At 35.3% G+C, this 21,906-nt stretch overlaps 1 protein-coding gene across 2 annotated transcripts in view; it reads left to right on the top strand.

The window, feature by feature from the left end:
- Positions 1-21,906, top strand: part of Mrgn1 (Mahogunin ring finger 1) — a 57,775-nt gene that overhangs the window by 12,852 nt on the left and 23,017 nt on the right. For both annotated transcript variants that reach the window (XM_089232797.1, XM_089232796.1), the window contains exons 8-10: positions 7,264-7,506; positions 9,318-9,411; positions 21,395-21,467. In XM_089232797.1, coding sequence (XP_089088923.1) covers positions 7,264-7,506; positions 9,318-9,411; positions 21,395-21,467 — 410 coding nt within the window. The remainder of the gene's footprint in view (positions 1-7,263; positions 7,507-9,317; positions 9,412-21,394; positions 21,468-21,906) is intronic.

Below are 21,906 nucleotides of genomic sequence, written 5' to 3'. Positions count from 1 at the left end.
AAATGATGCGACACAATGTTAAAATTTATGTCATTAAATCATGCATGGAAATATTTTATTTTACATGAAAATAATAATGGAAACTGTTGCTTTAAGTCAAATACAAAGAATTAAAATTACCTTTGTTTGCTCTGGGAAGAGTTTTTTGGTAACCTTAAAAACCTTCACATTACTTCGTAGCTACCTACAGCCAAGTTCCTGGGAAACAAAATTTTTCAAGAGTTAGAAAAGTCTCACAAATGTATATACAATATATATATATCAGCTGTTTACTAACAACATCGTTAAAAAATAAATGCTTGTTAAAAGTTTCAGTTCCACAACATCTCAAAATGTTATATTTTAAAGTTCTTAAGTATTCGACATGGAAATTTTTTTTCTGTCGTTACCCATACACACAAAATCAAAAACAATTTTTGGCAAAAAATTCAATTTGAACACACACAGCAAGGCCATAACACAAATACTGAAGTAGTAATATGTTTCAAACATTAATCTGCTTCCTTTCATTATAATATATATATACCTCAACACTAAAAACTGTGCGTGAAATTAAAACTTTGTTTTTTAGTCCCATTGTACGAACTTCATTTTTTATATCAACAAAACAATATAATGATTCCTTATTAAATATTCATCTCAGAGCGAGTTACAGAGTGCAATTTTTAAAGTAGCAGCATATGATTTTTTTCTGAAAATTTAACTTTCACTAAGTATTACAATATTGTTCATTTGAACAGTTCAAAATATCAAATCTATATTTTAATCCTTTACACTAAATTTAGTGCACGAGTTTTACAAAATTTAATATTTAACATTACTGCCAATTTTTACCATGCTTTATTTCAATTTCACCATTACTCATCACAAAAAAATTAATTAAAATTTTTGCCATTTAGGTGCTATAATTTATTATCAATGAATTGTATTTGTTATTATTTATTTACGCATGTGCTCAATTCATTTAGACATAATTTTTCATTAAAAAAATTAATGTAGCAAAAAACATAGAATGTAAAATTTCAATCTGATATTATCGTAATAGAAGATTCATCTTTCATTCGCCATGTAAATATTTTCAATACAACCCAAAATATACATGGGCTATTTGATATTTTCCAGCATTACCAAGTGGGATCCACTGCCCTATTGATTGCGTGACATTATGTCCATTTATATTTTTAAATAACGCATTTACCGAGCAAAAAAATATTAATAATATCTCTAACACTCTTCTTATATAGTTCGATAGCAATAAAATAATTCTTACCTCAGTAATGAACATGCTAGCACTTCGTCGTGGCTTCGATCGCCGATGTCAACATACACGTATGTATACTACAGCAGGTTTTTGAGGATATAACGATGAATCACTTCAACTTTGATGACACCGAAGATATAATCCAAGTTTTATCTGTCATTATTATCGTAAAAAAATTTTTAATTCGAAAAAAAACAGCATATTTCATCGCTAAATATCACAGCGAGAGCTCGCGGCCAGAGGCAAAATTTCCTCTTTTCCAAGATGGCCGCCGTGAACTACTTTTCTTGCTGCTTTAGGACTGGTGCTAGGCAGTCCTTAGCAGCGGTCCTAAGTAACTACTAAAAAAAAGTCCTTAGCTTAGAGATAGTATCGAAAAGTCGAACTACTGGCCATCTAAGGACAAATCGGGGCTTAACTACTTTTTTTCGGCTAAGGACCGCAGAGATATTTCACCCCCAGACGAACTAGAAGAAATGATACAAGAATTGGCGAAGGCAAGTATTCAGGTGGGCTTGAAAATTAATCTGCAAAAGACTAAAGTTATGTTCAACCCGTTTGGTTGAAGAGGACAATCTTGCTCAGCAACACAGAGATAGAAGAAGTAAAAAGCTATGTATACCTGGGACAAGAAATCACCATGGACAACGGAATCATTAATGAAATAAACAGAAGGATCAGGATTGAATGGAGCACTTTTGGCAAAAACTGCGTAATTCTGAAGAGTCACATGCCATTATGTCTGAAAAGAAAAGTTTTTAACCAGTGTGTGCTACCAGCACTGACTTATGGAGCTGAAACATGGACACTCACAAGCAAGACGATACAAAGGCTACAGAGAAACGCAAAGGAGCATGGAAAGATGTATGCTAGGCATTACAAAAAGAGACAGAAAACGAATCACTTGGATAAGGAACCACACAAAGGTATATGATATCATGGAAAGAATCAAACGTTTGAAATGGAAATGGGCTGGACATATTGCAAGAAGACAGGACAACAGATGGACCACAAGTATTCTAGAGTGGTACCCCCGTGGTGTTAAACGTCCGAGAAAGTGTCCCCACGCAAGATGGATTGACGAGATCAGGAAAGTGGCAGGAGTCAACTGGATGGCTAAAGCATCAGACAGAGCAGAATGGAAAAATTTAGAGGAGACCTTCATCCAGTAGTGGATTGAAAATGGTTGTTGTTGAAAGAAATCTAAAGCTAAGAAATCTAAAAATGTCTGTAATATCAGTCCTGCAACGATACCTAAATCCTAACAGTGTATCAAATCTTACAATCTAACAGTGACAACAAAAGATGGCATAAATCTATGGCATAAGCATTATGGACACATAGACGTTGATTATATAAGGCACACAGCCAATTGTTCTGTTGTGAGAGATTTGCCCGAATTAAACAATTCCATGCCATCCTGTGACATCTGCAAATTATGTAAATCCAAGAAAATTTCTCATAGATCTCTCGAAAAAATTTGATCTAAGAAGCCCTTAGAACTTTTACACCTGAACGTTTGTGGTCCAGTTCCCGAGCAATCAATTTCCGGTTGCAGATATTTTTTAACAATAATAAACGATTACTCAAGAAAGGCTACAGTTTTTCCTATCAAGAAAAAATCGGACGTATTTGAATGTTTCCGTCGTTTCCAGAAAAGAGCGGAAAGATTTCTAAACTTAAAAATACAAAACATAAGAACCGACAATGGAATGAAATTTTTCAAGAAAGAATTTAACGAATTTCTTGAGAATCAAGGTATTAGAGCCGAACGTACAAACGATTATACGCCTTAACAGAATGGGGTTGCTGAACGGTATAATCAAACTGCCATTGATGCAATCAATTCTCTATTGAAACAAAGTGGATTGAAAAATTAGTTTTGGACAGAAGCGTTATTTTATTTCACCTATGTGAGAAACAGGGTTTGTCTGAAAGATCAAAATAAAATGCCATTTGAACTGTACAGCAGAAATAAACCTTCAGTCAAACATTTCAAAGTATTCGGATGTTAAGCTTTTGTAGGTATCCCAAAACAAAAACATAAGAAATTCGATCCAAGAGCAAAAATTGGTATTGTGATTGGATATGCCCAGCGAACGCGGGGATATAGGATTTGGATGCCTAAATCCAATCAATTGGTTGAAACATCAGATGTTTGTTTTGATGAAAATGTTACTAATGTGGAAGCAATACTGGATCCCGATCGTAAAAGAGAAAGTTATTATCACTTCAAAATGAATACTTTTGATGATCAATGTTATCCTAGTTCCGCGGACGAAAATTTCGAAGTTCAATCATCAACCGAAGAGAGATCCGAAAGTTCAAAATCAACGAATGAACCGCGAACTCGAATTTCAAGATCAGATGACGAATGGCAAATTCGAATTTCAAAATCTGATGACGAATCACAAATTTGAATTTCAAAACTGATGTTAATTGGATACGTAAAGCGCTGTTCCTTGACCCGACAGATCACGTGTTGATATTTATTACGGAATATCCGGAATGAATATAAGATTACGTTCACATCAAGATATCAAAAAATATTGTGAAAAAAATAAGATTAGATATAATAAGAATGTTTTTGATTTCAGTGGTAAAAACGAATTTTCAGGGAAAGTGAAATTCACTAAACTCGAAGCTAATCATATTCACGTAAAAATTCCGCGAAACTTTAACGAAGCTATGAAATCTCCTGATTCCATCTGAATGGAAGAAGGGTATGGATGCGGAACTGGATGTTATGAATGAACGTGAAGTGTGGACTTTGGTTCCTCAACCCGAGAATACGAAAATCTTGGAATATGAAGTATTTAGCCCTGTGGTCAACTTTACACTTGTGAGATTATTTTTCACTTTATTAGTAAGTTGTCTTGGATGGCTTCATTGTCAATTAGATGTCAAATGTGCATATCTTTATGTGAAATTGAATCATGAGGTGTACATGAAACAACCATTTGGTTTCATTGACTCTATCAAACCTAATTATGTCTGTAGCTTGAACAAAGCAATTTATGGTCTACGTCAGAGTGGACGTGAATGGTTTTTAGAATTTGATTCTGTTCGTAAATCTTTACAATTTAAGAAGTTGAAATGGTGTAATTGTGTATATATATTTGGAACAAGTGTGTTATTATTATTTTATGCCAATGATATTATTATTTTTGGAAAATCAGAAAATGATTTAAATCATGCTAAATCTCTTTTGAACAGTAAATTTTACTTGAAAGATTTAGGTCCAACCAAAAAATTCTAAACATTTCATGTTGGATTTATCAAATGTCAAAAATTTGAAATGGCATTGTTATTCTGATTCTGACTTTGATAGGGATGATAGGATTTCCATGGGAGGAATGATCATGTTATTGGATAATGCTCCCATATCATGGCAGACATTTAAACATAAATGTGTTAGTTTATCAACTATGGAGGCCGAATATATATCATTAACTGAATGTGTTAAAGAACTTATGGTTGCAAAATATTTTATTTGAATGCAAACAATTAGAAATTGATTTTGATAATTTTATTGTATATTGTGAGAACCAGGCCTCCATTGATTTTTCATTCTCACCCGTTGAGAACAACCGCTTAAAACATATTGATGTAAAGTATCATTTCCTAAGAAACCTTGTGGAAAAAGAACTTTTTAAATTGAATATATCAATAGCAAATGTAATCTTGCAGATTATTTTACAAAACCTATTGTTCTCAGTAATATGAACTTTTGTATGAAAGCATACGGCATGAGGGGGCTGATTGTTGGGGGAAAAATTCTTCATGCCTTATGCAAATGACGAATTACGCTTGTCTGCAACCGGTCGACTTCCATGAAGGGAAAGAATTTCCCTGTCTATAAAAGATGATGTTTGTTGTCGATCAGTGTTCATTTTTCAGTTATAGTTCCAGATATGTTCGTTATCTCTCGTCACTATGTTATTTTCATGCCTAAGCCTGATATGGAATAAAATTAAGTTTTCAATCAAATTGGGTTCTTATTGAGCGACACTGCACACTGCGCTGACACTGTCCTCCAACTCCTATTTGTGGTCCCACAGGGTGTGGGGGTAGGGGAAGGTCACATATGGCTCCAGGTCGGAGTTCTCCATGGAAAAGTTGACAGGTTTCATTTCTGGGGAGAAAGTAGATGAATCTCATTTTTTTGTTGTTCAACATCATAAAATTTGCATCAGCAGAAGCCAGAGATGAATCCAGTCGAGTGGCCCTGGAATTTATTTGTTGGTCAAATGAGTACAAGGGAAACATTTCCATGGCCCTCACAAGGGAGAGAGTTCGATATGGCTTCAGGTCAGGGTCCCCCATGGGGAAGTTGACAGAAGCCCAGATAAATCCAGTTGGGGGCCCCCACTAAAAATCTGTGAATTAGGTCCCATGTCCTCGGTTGGGGGCCCTGTATTTTATTTCTTGGAAAAATAAATACAAATGAAAATTTTTCCTGCCCCTTATAGGGGATGTCTGACAGGCCTCCAGGTCAGGTTCCCAATAGGGAAGTTGACAGGTTTCATTTCGGGGAAATCTACGTATGGGGGCCCCACTAAAAATCTGCATATTGGCTTCCGGCTGCTTGGTTGGGACCTTAGATTTTATTTGTTGTTAAAATGAATATGAATTAAAATTTTTCGTGGCCCTCGGGGGGGGGGGGATACAACAGGGCTTCAGGCTGAGACCCCATGGGGAAGTTAACTCATTTACAGGGGGGTGCTTAATGAATCCCATTGGTTTTTTTTTTGGTGCTTTAAGATTGTAAAATTTGTCTAAGCTGGTGGTACTTTCACATGTCACTTTTCATAGCAGTCTGACAAAGTAGGATGACGTAAGATATAATGTAAAGAGATAAGAGGGTTGGCTGCCGAAGGGTGCATGAGGGCTTTGCCGCCCCCCCCCCCGTATAGCTATATTCGTTAATTTTTCCCTGATATTTAATTTTTAATAAAGAATGTTTGACTCATTCACAAATGCAGATCATGTGAAGCTGTCATGACTTGTAGAAGAAAAAACTGGATGAGTTTTCTTAAAAATACATTTTGTGTCTCCATAAAAAAAACAATGTCTATGAAAGGATTTGAATGAAAAATGAAGTAGTTATTTTGCAGCTTATGAGCATATTTTCTTGAACAATTTATAGTGATTTAACTCTCATTTGGTTAACATCTGTTACCTCTCTCTCGCAGGAGTGTCCAAGGCTGAAGCAATGAACTCCGAGTCTTTTTACAATGAAAACAAAATTTATTGCGAACTCAGTACTTCACTTCCAACTTCTTTAAATCACTTCTGTATTACTACCGCAACTCATTCTCTTCTTTTTTGCTCAACCTCTCAATACCTGATCCTCATAATAATGCTCTGGTACTGTTCAAATTTGTGCTGCCAAACAGTCGCTTGTTACTCGCGCATACAGTCACTGCATACCTCTTCCTTTTCTCTCTCTGCAGCTATTCAATAAATTCCTACACATTATACTTTCAATTCTGAAAGTTTAAATCTTTGAACCATTGGACTAGAAATTAAAAAAACAGGACATTTAAAAGGAAATCAATCTGCATGCGTGTCATCATTCCATTTTTAGTCTAGTGGTGCAATTTTTTTTACTGGGCTGACTGTACCTTCCACATCTACTTAGTTTGAAAATAGTACAAGAAATCTTTAACCTGCAGTAAAGTTTTGATAATATCTAATAGTAATGTCTTGAAGCATTTAAAGTTCAATCTAGTGATAATAGCAGGTCCATCTTAATGCATGGGCTCATCCAGGAACCTCTTGGTACAGGAAGGGCTCTGATTTACTTGCATAGTAGTTATCAACTTTCTTACTTTTAGGAGGCTGTAAGTATTTACTTTGCCAGGTTATTTTACCATGTTGATGTGAAGATGGCAGTGAATCACTTAATCACTAAAATCTATAAGCAGAGAACAGTTAAAAAAAGTATAGGGAAATTTTGATTATAATGCATTTTTCTATTTAATTTTTTTTTTTTCTAGGATAATGATGATGACGTAGAAGACAATGGAGCTGAATGTGTAATTTGTATGAGTGATCCCCGAGACACGCTGATTTTGCCCTGCCGACACCTGTGTTTATGCCTCAGCTGTTCGGACTCTCTTAGATATCAGGCCAATAATTGTCCTATATGTAGAGCACCATTCCGTGCCCTTTTGCAAATTCGAGCTGTACGTAAGTGCTCACCTACTGCTGTTCTGCCTCAAGTTAATGCAGAAACCCAGGTATGGAGAAAATGGTTTTTTTCCTTCCTCGAAATGATCCATCACACAATATCATAACATTTATTTAAAACCATCAAAAAAAATATTTCCATACATAGTAGTCAGTTTGTTGATGAATGTTTGATCTAATTTCTATGAAGACATTAGCTTTCGGGGAGCATGCAAGCTATTTTTATAAGTGGATTCTATATTTTATTAAAAAAATTGATTCTACTCACTTGTTATCCAAGTGCATGTGTATAAATTTTAACAATTTTTTATAAAGCATTGGATTTAAGTAGTTGTGATGTAGAATCTTGTAAATAAACTATTTTTCACTAAAATTGTTGATGTATAATGACTTTTAAGAGAATCAAAAGTGGCAAAGTCTAATGAATTTTTAGTAGCTGGGGTTCAAAGTACTCACAAAAGGTTAAAATCTGATTGTTGTGAATACGATAACGGTTGAAATAGATTTATTTAAAATTATTCCCTTGCATTCTGGATATCTTGAGTGATACTTGAATTTATCAGATTTTTTTTTTTTTTTTTTTTTTTTTTTTTTTTTGGATGAGCAAATTGAATAAAATATTAACCCAAGTTAGATTGAGATTAAATACAGGTTCAATAAGCTTGAACATAGATTTTGTGAACGTTCATTCATTCATTTATATATATGCAATTCAGTCATATTTAGACCTCATGGTTTCAGACTTTATATTATGCTAGTGTTAATAAGATATTACAATCAGTGTTAAATTATTTGCACAATAGTGGTTGGCTGAAGTTAATTTCCCAACTTAGGAGCATGAAGATGAGCAAGCCTAACCTCCAAAAAAACCTCTCCACAGAGAACAGCGTACCCACAACACAAAATATTGTACATATTAGAAATACATGTATACAATATTATACATAAGAATATTTATCATTTCTCACTTCTGATTCAAAGATAAATTACAGCACCCAAAAATAACAGGATCCAGCCATAATGTGTGTGTATTTGAGGAACTCAATGCTTTCTAGCATGCACCAATTTGTTGGAAATTCCTCAGAGGAATATTTACGAGGTACACATATTACGAAGTGGAGCAGTTTCTCAAAATTTTTCAACAGTGGAACACATTTCATTAGGAAATATCTAATGCAAAGCATCTGTAGTCACAGTTGGAATTATTACGTCTGACCATCATCATAAGCGGATACAGACTCCTCGAACCGGGGGGGGGGGGAAATCACTAAGTGCGTGTATAGTGAAGAGAGCGAATGTCCACTTTTACCCTCCCACCTATGTTGATAATATATTTTCCCACTGAACAGGAGGGAGTGATCACCCCCATTGCCACTCCTGTGTGTATCCGCCTATGACCATTAGATATTTTTTAATGAAAATGTTCAATTTCTGCATCTAAAATACCTTTTTTGAAGTAATTCAACTTCATTATCAATAAAGAAAATTTCAGAAATTTTTTGAGATTGCCACAGAACACCTGCACATTCATCATAGAATACAAATGTTCCACAGAATGCAGTTTCAGAAACACTGGCCAAGAAAAATCTGTACTATTTTAATTTCTTTTTTTCAAGACGCATCTTTTAACCATGATATATTTTCTGAATGAATTTTTCCGTAAAACTTCTGGATAGGGAAATGAATGGTTAACTTGCAAAGAGGAAATTTCACCTTATTATAAAATTGCTTCTAAAAATTTATAACTTTATTTATTTACATAGTAAGAATTTTAATTAGAAAGTGTTTATATCAATTCCAAACAAATATCATGCATGCTTCCATTTGATTGATTTTTTTTTCTATTTTTTTTTTTATGAAGTCTTCCCAAGATACACCTCCTGGCTACGAGCCTGTTTCACTCATTGAAGCATTAAATGGACCTCTGCAGCCAGCTGCTCCACTGCTACCATCATGTAAGAATGAGTACAAACAAAGTATAAATCTAAAAACATTAATTGTAATTCAAAATTTCATGTTAGGGCTAGTAATGTCAATCATGCTTGCAGAACTAACTCAATGCTTTTATCCTCAGAAACTGGGGCTACTGGAATACAAGGCTGACTCACTGTCCTCCATCTTAGCGCAGCAAAACCAGTTTTTCATTCAGAGTAACATCTAATCGTTTAAAAAAAACGACATAGGGAACAGCAATTGATTGTAGCAATAATACTAACATCATACTGTAACAAAGATGATGGATAAGTCAGCCTGGGTTTCCAGGAGCTTTATCATAAACATACAACCTCTGACTAGCCCACTCTTATCTTTTACTTTTAAAAATTACACATCTTACTCAAAAACTTTTTATTTTGAATTCAATTATTCACAATTGGGGTAAAAAAAAAAAAAAAAAGATGAATGAGAGAACATCTTTTCATACATCAATAGTTTCCCTGAACTTACAACCAAAATATAACATCAGTATGCATGACTCCTAAGAGGTCCTGCACCCATTTTATATAATTTATCACAAAAATGAGAAACTTTGCCTTGGCAATTTTTGTATAAGTTATATAATTAAAAAAAAACTCGGTATCCATTTGTTTTAGAAATTTTTATATTCAAATGGACAAAAAGTCTCACATAAAAATTCAATATGATAATAATGTAGTAAATAACAGCATTCTTCACTCAGCGAGGACTATAAGTGAGGACAGAACAAAATAACTGCAGATGCATATTCATGACTAGCTGCTCAAAACATACTGACCGCATGCACATGGTTATGGAATATACAACCTCTGACAATAAAGTTCGGTGAATAGCCCTGTAACATTAACGTAGATGAAATGTTAACTAAAGTTACCTTACTGTCCTTCGAAATAGTCACCTCCCATTACTATGCATCGCTGAGATCTCCTATACATGTCCTGGAAACTTTGCAAGAAGTCTTCTTTTGGGATGGAGTTCAAAAGCCTCGTCACGTTTCATTGGATGTCAGGAATATCGTCAAATCTCTTTCCTTTCAAAGCGAGTTTGAGTCGTGGGAATAGGAAGAAGTCTGGAGGATTGAGATCTGGCGAGTATGGTGGATGTTCAATTTGCACCACCCCCTGTTTTGCGAGGAACTGTTTGACGATATTAGCTGTGTGAGGGCGATCATTGTCGTGAACAAGAAACCATGAACCTTGTTGTGCATACTGAGGTTGTACCCTGCATAGACGTTTCATGAAATGGGTCAAAATTTCAATGTACCTTGCAGCATTCATCGTCATTCCCTCAGGTAGAAATTCCTTGCGGATAATACTTTAACTATCAAAAAAGGTGATTAGCATCATTTTGATGCGTGATTTTTCTGCTCTGACCTTTTTCCGACGAGGTGATGCAGGAGAACGCCATTCCATGCTTTGCCATTTCATTTCAGGGTCGTACCTGAGACACCAGGACTCATCCTCAGTGATCTTTTGTTTGTTCATTTTCCTGTTCTCAGTTAAGAACCAACACACTAAACAAGCACTTTGTAAAACAAGTCTTTCACGGAACACAAACGACGCTCAACTGAACAACGGTGGCGGCAGATGGTCAACACCTGCCGCTACGCATGTGCAGCGTTTTGCTTTGCCAGTGTTGCCAGATCGGCCGTTCTGACTTCATTCACCAAACTTTATTGTCAGAGGTTGTAGCTTGATCACAGTATAAGGTCATAGGTTCAATAACACACACATAAAACTTCATTCTGAGCCTGCCAGGACCGTGCATTTCTGAGGATTAAAGAAATAGAAACCACAGTAAACTTAAGTTTAAAAAAATGCTTAAATAAATGGAATAAAGAGAATAGCTTGAAATAAAAATTTAAATGACTTCTCTCAAATGGAACGTAAATAACAGCTGATTATAGATTTATCACTAGCCACTTTTACAAACATAACTTTAATCAGGCTAAGAAATAAGAATAAAAATAACTTAGTATGATTCCAGACAGTTGGTACATACCCAAAGGCAATAGTCCCCAAAGCAGAATGTTTTGCACTCAGAATACAATGAGCCATCATTGCAGTTAGCCCTCAGCTGACTGAAAATGCTCTGCGTTAAAAATTCCTATAATAGTGTTATCCACAGAAAAATTATTTTTCCTTTTCATAAGTTTCTTCTGAAGCAAGTATTGGCTATTCTGGAAGGTACATCATAGTTTTTGGTACATTCTGCTTTGGAGGCAATAGATATGTAGATTCTGCAAAGAGGTGGAACAATGATTTTTTTTTTTTAGTCTCTTTAAGAAGAGCCTGAACAATTCCATCCATACTAAGAGTTATCTGGTTTGAAGAAATTTGTAACCCCACATTATAGGTCATATGTAGCTCAATCCCAGAGCTTGAGTATATTCAACAAACTCATTTACTACAAGTCAAATTTGAGTGAGTATGAGGACACAATGATTCAATAAAAAAATAAAGCCAGGAAAATACACCTTAAATATTTCAGCTACTCTTTCTTTCCAGAATTATTCAAACTCAAACTCTCCATTAGGTAGTTCAGTTGAATTTATCATTTAAACTCACAAATCTTCTGAGATATGCCTCTCTCTGTATGCGCAAGAGAAAAATCCCCCCCCCCCACAATGCAAATCATGAATAAGGCTACGGACACACGGGCGTGAAGCGGGAGAGGGAAAAACTGCAGAAAAATTGACAATAGGGAAATGTATAGGACCGGTCACACACAACATGCGTTCCCAACACGGAAGGCGCATTCTCAAAGTCGTACGCACAAAAACACAACTGGTTTCATTTTTTGCATGTTTTCCGTCAGTCAGAGTGAACACAAGAATTTCATCACGCTGCAGTTCTCTTTTTTTTTTTTTTTTTTTAACTCCTCCATTTTTCTTCTTTTTGCCAGAAATTTGATTTGCCAGAATATATGCAAATGCTTATGCTCATATGTATATTTGGGCCTTTTTTTAGCATTAATATATATAAATGCATAAAATAAGAGAATTTTCAGAATTTTTTTTCTGGAGGTAGGATTTAATGAATTTATAGAGATGTTTGCAATACAGTATTTTCAAAATGTCACCCGTTTTATACTACTATATTTTCCTGCATATAATCCGCGGTGGTGCATAATCCGCATTAAATTTGAAGAAAGAAAAAAACCATGTATATATATATACAATCTTTGGCAGCGTATTATCCACAGGATTTAAAAAAATAATAAAAACTTATCTTGTGTTTCAATAATCAATCCACATTGATACACTAATTAATGAAATTTATTTACGAAACAAAAGCCTTATTTGCAGTTCAATCAAAACCTTCAAATTCAGACTCATGAAAGTGGCAGAATATGCTCTAGAAATATGCAAATATGCAGTTAAAACCTAAAATATGCACTAAAATATCCTGAAAAATGAAAAATTCTAAAATATGTATACCAAAAATGAGAAAATACCCATAAAAATGCTGCTCAGTAACAAAATACCAATAATAAAATTTCAATGCTATTTCTAAAAAAAATTGAACATTTATGTTACTGTATTACAAGTACTCCGGAAAAAAAGATGTTATGAAAATATTATGAGCAATATTCATTTGAAACATTATTAAAAAAAGTGATTGAGCTTAAATAAACCTTTAAAAATATGCACTTATTCTGAAAATTCTTTGATTTCATGCATTTGCATATAATCCGGGCCAGGGTATGAAAAAATCATGACTTTTTTTTCAATCAGATTTTTTTCATTAAAATTAACTGACTGCTTATTAATTTAAACAAATTAAATAAATTAATTTAAACAAACTAATTATAAATGGCCATAATTATCTGAAAAAATATGCCACCGTGTTGATGACCCCGAATCATAGGAATCGATATAGGGATATATAAGGATTGATATATAGGGCTGTTGAAAGCCCCTGAATTTTTGACATTGGCCAGGTCAACTGGGCTACTTTACCAAGCACCAACTCTGGCCATATTGCTATATCGCAATTTACTGCCATTAATGAGATGGGTTGGAAATGAAGGCACTGTCTGTCAGTGATCGCCTCAAGTTCCTGCATTAGGGAAAATATCTTATCTATATTCCTCCCTCGGATTCGAACCCGGGACCGTGACAGCAACCTTCACGGTGGTAGACGAGCATCTTACCACCGCACCATTCGGGTGCAGCGGTCAACTGGGCTGGCCCCTTCGTAATGGGGCAGCATCTGCCTGTCGTAACAATATCATAATAGGCATAAGGCGCTTATGACAGACAACCAATTAGGAGCTGGCACTGTGACGTTGCAAAACTTGAACTTGCGTTCACGTCCGAAATATGCTCTCGAAAAAAGCTGCTCAAAAACAGGTTTACGTCCAGCGGGAAAACTCTCTCGTGTGTCCATAGCCTAAGAAATTCAGCAGACTACTAAGCTCATCTATTTGCAATGGCAGTAGTTTAAAGGTTAAGCTACAGTTTGTTTCCTTAGACATGGGGACTTTGACCAATCTTGACTAACCTTGCCATCATCTATATCAGTGTCTCTTAACCCTTTTTTCACCCATTGTCTTCCTTTCAAACATATTTTCTTCTTATGGCCCTATGGCTGAACTAGAGGCCCTCGTATCCAAAAACAAGACCCTTTCTACTTATTAAATTGATTTTCAAGTAAATTTATAAGTGTAAAAAATATTAAAAAAAGCAAGGTGGATCGCAGGGCTCGTCCCATCAGCCTCCTTCTTGTGAGAGTTCTACCAGGTGCTAAAAGCAGATGCACTTCCCATATCATATTTTTACTTCATCTCTGCCCCTTCAAATCTGTGTTTATTTTCATGGCTGTCCATGATCCCCTTAATCACCTGTGCCCTTCTGTTTAATTTTCAAATGTGGTGCTTTTACAATATCCCAGGGCTGTGAGGGGCTATACGGCCCCAGGTTGGGAACAACTGATCTGTATCATCAAAATATTTTCTGCAAGAAGCTCTGTTGGAATCCCTGATATCATTATTTTAAGCACTTAGCACTGTCTTGTATTTCTCAATCACTCACCACTTTTCTTTGAGCTATTTAAGAGCCTTCTGAAGTTTTTTCTCACATTTGACTGAGCTTTTTTGACCCATGAGGAAAAGTGCTCTAGAACTAACTCTGATGAATGTCTAGCAATTTTGATAAAAGGATTGGAGAGTTACATTCTGCACCATATGCAGAGATCGACTTGAAAGTCTGGGGGGGGGGGCAGGAGGATGATTATGATGATGATGATTATAGTTCATATGTATGCATATACATCAGATCAGTGATCTATACCTTTGATCCCCAAAGCAGAATGTGCCAAAATCTGTGACGTACGTCGCAGAACAATTAGCTCTACTGCAGAACAGTTTGGAAGAAATTTAAGAAAAAGTGCAGAAAAAAAACACTATTACATGTATGGGGATTTTTTCACAGAACATTTCCAGTCAGCTGAGGGTTCGTCGCAGAACAGTGCTAAACATTCTGCTTTGGGGCCTTTGATGCTGGGGGAGGCACCTCCCCCATCTCCGCCCATATCTGCTACTTGTCTACAGACAACGCCAAATGAAATACAGCGAAAAATTTACCAGACTGACATCAGGACCATCTTAAGTGCATCATGGGCACCCAGACAGAGAGATTTTTCTGAGGTGCCCCCCCCCCCACTTTTCCAGAAATGCCTGCTTACAAATTTACATGCTTTATCTCAAAAATCTTAAACAGATCTCATCATCGTGCTGCCCCTCTCTACCCTTAAGGCCCGGGCCATGCATTAAAACAGCACTGACTAGCATCTCATTGCTTATCATAGCTTTGAGATACTCTTTTTTGGCAACCAAATTAGTCAACATTGGATTCTTACTGTTACAGCACTAACTGGTCCTGTAACAAAGAATGGTTAAATGGTGATCAGATAAGGTACTTTCATCTAATGATTGTGTTAGGTAAAGCAGCTTCAACCTAAATGAGGCCAAAGCAGAAAAACCAGCCAAACAAAAAATTACTGTAATGTGAGTAATTTAACCCTTTTAGTACTGACGGTACCAATTTTCCACTAACTTTTTAATCCCAGTAATATCCCTTACATATGTTGTTGGGTGTTGGTATTTTAAAGTACAGTCTATGCTCATTTTTACGAACCTGTACAGACTTGATAATTAGTTTGTAAAATTGAAAGTTTGTAAATGGGAGAGAGAATGAAAAAATGCGGGAAACAGAAAATGAGGTAGCCTTTCTTGATTATTTGATGATTTCCAAAAAATTACTTATTTTTGTTTGCTTCATCGTAACGTTTGGTGGCAGTTTCAGTAATCAATGATTTTAGCTTCCCTTCTTTCTATTCACTGGTGACAGTTGTATCCACAGCCACACTTTCTCAGTATAGTATCCAAAAACTCAGGCCATGTCTTTTCTTGAATTTCTGCTGTTATCCATCTGATCTTTTGAAATCCTCCAAATTTAAATTTGAGGCAAATAATTTTGCTTATTGTTTCAAAAGTTTTCCATCAATTGGAATTTTGGCCTCTCATTTTTCTCGGCCAAGCAACAAGTGCCTTTTTGAGCTACACAAATCTAGCTTTTTGGAAATATTTTTGGGATGGTGGAATGCCTCTAGATCCACTTGCCACAGAAAATAACTTCTGATCTTTGATTAGAGTACTCAATGTACTTTTTGAAATCCTGTTTGCCCATTTTTGTCTTAGTAAGAGTTTGCACTTTAATTTTTTTTTTTTTTTTTTTTCTATCAAGCACAGTCTTTTCTGTTTTGTTGAAATTGCAAAGAGGAAAGTAGATGAACAGCATATAGCATACCATTTCTCAAACCACCAGTTTATCCAATCATAATGCACAAAGGGTGAATTACACTGTGAACACATTTTCACCTCATGGTCAATCCCATGAACTATCAAATGTGGATTTTCATATTGGCAAACTCTTTACCTCTCCCACCTCTTTCTCTGTTTTGTCTTAAGACATGTAGAACATATGATGTGAAGTTTACTTTTGGTTACAACAAACTCGGAGGCATCTGAAAGAATAAAATTATTGGTGCAGAAGACCAGTTCGTAAAAAAGAGTGTTCGTAAAATCAAGTGTCTACTGTATAAATACTTTACAATACCAATATATGTATATACCAATACTAAAATTTTTTTAAATATTGGGGCCGTTCAAGTATTACATCAGCAAATTTTTAACTATTTTTGACCCCCCCCCCCTTGTCAGCTAAATTTCATCATCAGCTCTGCCCCTGTGAATCCTAATGCATATTGTTGGGATCAGAGTTGTACACATAGAGGGCTCATGCCCCCCTCCCCCGATGATCAAAAATTTATTTTTTTAATGCAAAATTTTTTTTTTCAATTGAAATTTCAGAAGAAAATACCTTTATATGTTGTTATAATCAATTTCTGTTCATTTCAATGCTATTTGAAGGCTATGAACTCAAAATTTATCTTTAATAAATTCATTGCAACCCACCCTCTAAGCCATATATGGTAAATCGCATAAGGCCCGTGGACAAAGCCTGCCCTACTCAAACCTAATTTTGTGAAAATGAATGAAGTGGCATATTTACAGATCGCTTAAGTGACCTGTGGTACAATTCCAGAGCATTTAAGCAGCCCGTGGCACATTTTCAGATCACTTAAATGACCTGGGGGACAGTTCCAGAACACTTAAGCGATTCGTGACACATTTAGAGATCCATTGAGTGACATGTGACATAGTTTTAGAGCAATTAAGTTGCCCCCATTGTGGTTCTACATCACTCAAGTTACCCGGGGCACATTATCAGATTATTTAAGTGATTCACAGCATAATTACAGATCACTTAAGTGATGCGTGGCACATTTCTAGATCACTTGGATCCGCGAAACATTTAGAGATAACTAAAGTGGCTCTGTAGGGCACTTATCAATACAAGGAATGTTACTTCAAGTGCCCACAAACTATCAAAAGGTTTTTCTCATTTTTGGCACTCAGAGTAGGATGCCATTAAGAATATTTCATATTTTCATAAAGAGTGGTTGATGACATAAGCATTATCCAAACCCCCCATTGCCCCTTGTCATCAAAAAACAGCAAATTGGAAACCCCTTCCCTCCCATTGATGCTGATGTAATACTTGAATAACCCCTATGTGTATTAAATTCAGTTGTATGTTTCACCCCTGCAAAAGTGTTAACTTCATAACACTTTTGTGTAATGCACTAAATCACTGTTTCTACGAAATGTTCCTTAACAAATGCATGAAACAAATTATGGCTTTCTTTGTGATAAAATAAATAAATATACATGCAACTGTATTATTCAACATATTTGAATTGGGTTTTTTTTATTGTAAGCGTATAGTGCTGACGGAACTTTCAAGTACAGAATTAATTAAATCGTGTACAAAATATTTTTTTAAAAATTATATTTCTTTTAGGCCCTAATTAGAACTGAAATGATCTACCAAAAAATTTACATGATAATTATTTCATTTTTTCATAATGTGGTGCTGTACTGAAAGGGTTAATTGATATATTAAAGAGTATTTGTCTACTACAGCTCCTCGAAAGCAGCAGTTGAACTGCATAGAGAATTGAAGGTTAGTGGTAAGAGTTGAATGTAAGTGTTTGAACAACTAGACAACATCTTAATGATGGATAATCATTTGACCAATACCCTACAAAGGAAATTTTTTTCTCTTAAAAATCAGATAGCCAGACTGAAGCTTGCATGACATCATAAGCATTGGATTATCAAGGATTGGTCCAGGACACACTGAAATCATGAGTCCAATTTTATTTTGTCTGGATCTTGCATTATAAAATGCATTTAAAGGCCAGACTACCAAAGAACTAATCCTTGGTATGATTTCTGGGTACTGGGTTCGATTCCCGGTGGAGACCAAATGACCTTTCTTTCTGAGCTCCCAGTGTCTTAATATTCATAAAAAGTCAATTTCCTTGATGTAGTGGGCTGAGAAAAAGCTGCCTCATTCTTTCTACCTGCCCATATGGAGGCCATTTTCTGAAGTTAAGGGAGGCTATTAATGCCTCATGCCACAGTGTATGAAATAAGGAAGGAAGGGTCATGTCTCAAGTGGTAGTGCACTTGCCTGGTTTGCAAGAGGACCGGGGATCGATTCCAGGTTAAGACCAGATAACTTTTCTTTCTGATTTCACCTCTGCATAATATCCAGAAAAGGTATATTTCCCTAGTACCTACTATTAAACATGGTGGCACATATCTAATGATGTCAGAATGTTTTAGTACACAGACAATGTGTTTTAGTAGAATCCCACTTCTCAAGATTGAAAAAAAATGAACAAAACAGTTTTCTCTCTCAAAAACATCTTGAATAAACATGCACTTTCTTTTGTCTAGTTCAAAATACCCAATGGATGATAAAAACCCAAAGCACATCCCTCATTAATCTAAAAGTGGTTGAAGAGCAAAAAAAATTTGCCTTCTCTAGTGGCCATTGCAGTTTCCTGAACCCAATCTCATAGGACATTTATGAGAACAACTCAAATAATTAAAATTCGATATGGACACTTGGTAGTCAAAAGTAAAGCATACTACTAATGTTTAGGGATTTCTCATGCTTCACTGTAAAAATGAAGCAGAAGTGAAATTTCTAGAAAGCTCTCAAAAAGCTCCATCTTGAATAAGGCAGCTATCTAAAATCCGGAAATACCAAGAAATGAGTTAATAAAACTATTTATACCACCAAATGGCTGTACAGTCACTGTTTTATTTCGAATGAAGTTGATTAGAGTATATGGTATCCAGATCATGCAACTGAGCAAATGTCTAACTAAGATAGCATTTTAGTGATAAAGTGCATGGCAGTGGGTAAAATTGCTTGGTGGAGATAAAAACTGGGCCTTGTAGATACCCACTGTAGATAAAATCTGATCTATAGGAGGTGTTGGCCCTGTACATTTTATTCACTCTCAAATTGCAAACTTGCAATACAATAGAAATATTATTGCAATTACTTGCATGAAGTTATTAGGAAGGGGGAAGAGGGTATGTGTTGTTGAGACAAATTTAACGATGCCATGTTGTGAATATTTGTTCGAGTTTTGGCAGAACCACCTATGGAAGTAGGCAACAAATGTGGTTGCACCTGTCACTTGCTATATAATAGAAATTTTACTGTAATTGAAAAATAATCTTGTATAGCAAAACAAAGGTGTCTGGCCCCCTCAATCATGAAATGTTATGAATATTCTGAATAATATAACGAATCGGCTAAATTCATTCCTCCCATGTGAAGAACCAAAGAATATTTCCGAGTTTAATTTCCAATGTTACAAGGCTACATTCAAACTTTTGCATTGATCACATATTTATTTGCTACTCAATAAAAATTAGTGGAATTTTCTCAGCTATTTTCACTACTACCTTGACTGATCACTATCCAATTTCTTCAAACTGAGTTTTTTGTTCTGTCTAATCCAAAAGTGGATTTCAGGAATTTAGTGAAACTCTTTAGTAGGCTTGCCTGGCAAGTGGGTATTTTATTAGCTATTATCTATGAAATGTTGGTTCATGAGACCCATATTTGCTTGACACTTGCAATTAAGTGGAACATCTTTATTTACTCAGATTCATTGACTTCAAGAGCAAAAAATCTGTTTTTGAGTCCTTAGCTAGATGCCTACTGCTCTGAACTGATAAGATTTTGTCTAAAACATGACTATCTGAATGATTGGTTATACTTTTAAGTTGTCTTACCTTCATATTAAAATATTAGTCTTGGGTGGAGATATTCTGTTCACACCCGTTAAGCATTTTTTGATGTTGTGTGATAGTCATGGATAGGAGAAATTCTCTCCATCACTAATGATGGAATAATCCACTTGTAAAGTATGTAAACACCCATTTCTTTATCAATGCATGGTGATGCAGGACAGGTAGTAAATTTTTAGGAAGGATACAATTGGGTTAACCAGTCTGTGACTGTATCCGCTCTTGTTGATGAAGGGTACTGGTCTGACTCTTTCTCTTCTCTCTCTCTGTATGCCAATGGTCACTGTATTATGCTATGTGTTCAGAATTACTGCATGTATAATCCTGTTGTGTTCATGGCCATCCTCAGTGGTTGTTTAGGAACCACATATGCTGTTGTCACAAAGTAACTAATATATTTCATCCAAGTTTTTTTCCCATGTTTTGTTGTCTTTGAGAGAAGAGAATCTTGATGTTTTTGAGGCAATACCTAAAGTATGTAGAGCCATATCAAAACACTCCTTTGTGTTTTTATACAAATACAATGCCTCAACAGGCAAAGTGTCCAACAAGGTAGCTGAATAGAAGATGTCCATAACAAATATGGATGCTGATTGTGACTAATACAGCTACATCACCCAAGAAACTCCCTTCTAAGTTTTTTGATATTTTAGCAGTCACTATGTCCCAACATGGGAACTCAGTGGGCAGCCCTATTTCTGAGGTTAGATCAGTGGCAGCAGGTAACCATGTTGCTGTGCTGCACAACCACCATTTTTCATTTAAAAAATGAAAAAATAAATTGAAAAAGTTGCTTTATTTTTGAAAAAATCAGGATATTTTTCATGAAAAAATCCTCAAGAGTGGTTTAAACCCGCTTAAAAATCAAGTGAATTCACACAAGAACAAGAAACGCAAAGAATTTTTCTTTCATTTTTCTTCAATTTTCAACCCGTCAACCCTGACATCTCTCTCATAGTGATAGGCAGAAACTATATTATGATATTACTATTATTGGGAATGGTTATGTAGTTATTATTAGTGAGTTTAACTGACTGCATTGATGCTACCAAGCTTGAATCACATTAATTAGGAATATTTTGATAGATTTGAGTGAACCAACTTACTATCATGAATAGCTATCCATGATAGAACTCAGTCTTTTTACTTATTAGACAAGTATGATTTATGATTTAGAGTTATCCATTTTGTTATGTTATTTATTGTATATGGTTTCAGTTCCACCAAATGCTCCACCATTCTCAAATAGTCCCGACATGAGACATAAGCAAAGAGAGAGGAAACTTGAAAGGTAAAGTGAAACAGTCATATATATACATTTCTATTGTTTATTTTCTTTGATGTTCTACCCATTATAGGTAAATCTAAACCTCCTCTTATTGTGCAGTAGACTTGATAATTCAGCTGTGGTCCAGCCTGTCCAGTAATCTGGATTTTTTTTCCTAGCATAAAGAATGAAAACATGTCACTGCATGTCTATGTGCAGCAGTTTATATTATTTAAATAGCCTTTTTCAACTAACTTCCAGTAATCTGGTGAAATTGATAATCCAGCATATGCAGGTCTAATATATGCTGGATTAGCAAGAGTCTACTGTACTTGCGTATATTTTGTATTGTAATGTATTTTAGGTTATTTTAATTTCCTCTGTTAACGTTTCTCATATCTCTATTTTTTGAGTGTTATTATCTCATTTTTAGCAATAATGTTAGTATGCTTAAACCTCAGTA

This window comes from Pholcus phalangioides, unplaced genomic scaffold (assembly GCF_987345545.1).
Source record: "Pholcus phalangioides strain wild (caught in Gottingen) unplaced genomic scaffold, Ppha-v1.0 ptg000007l_1, whole genome shotgun sequence".
Lineage (NCBI taxonomy): Eukaryota > Metazoa > Arthropoda > Arachnida > Araneae > Pholcidae > Pholcus > Pholcus phalangioides.
This window is presented reverse-complemented; position numbering and strand designations above follow the sequence as displayed.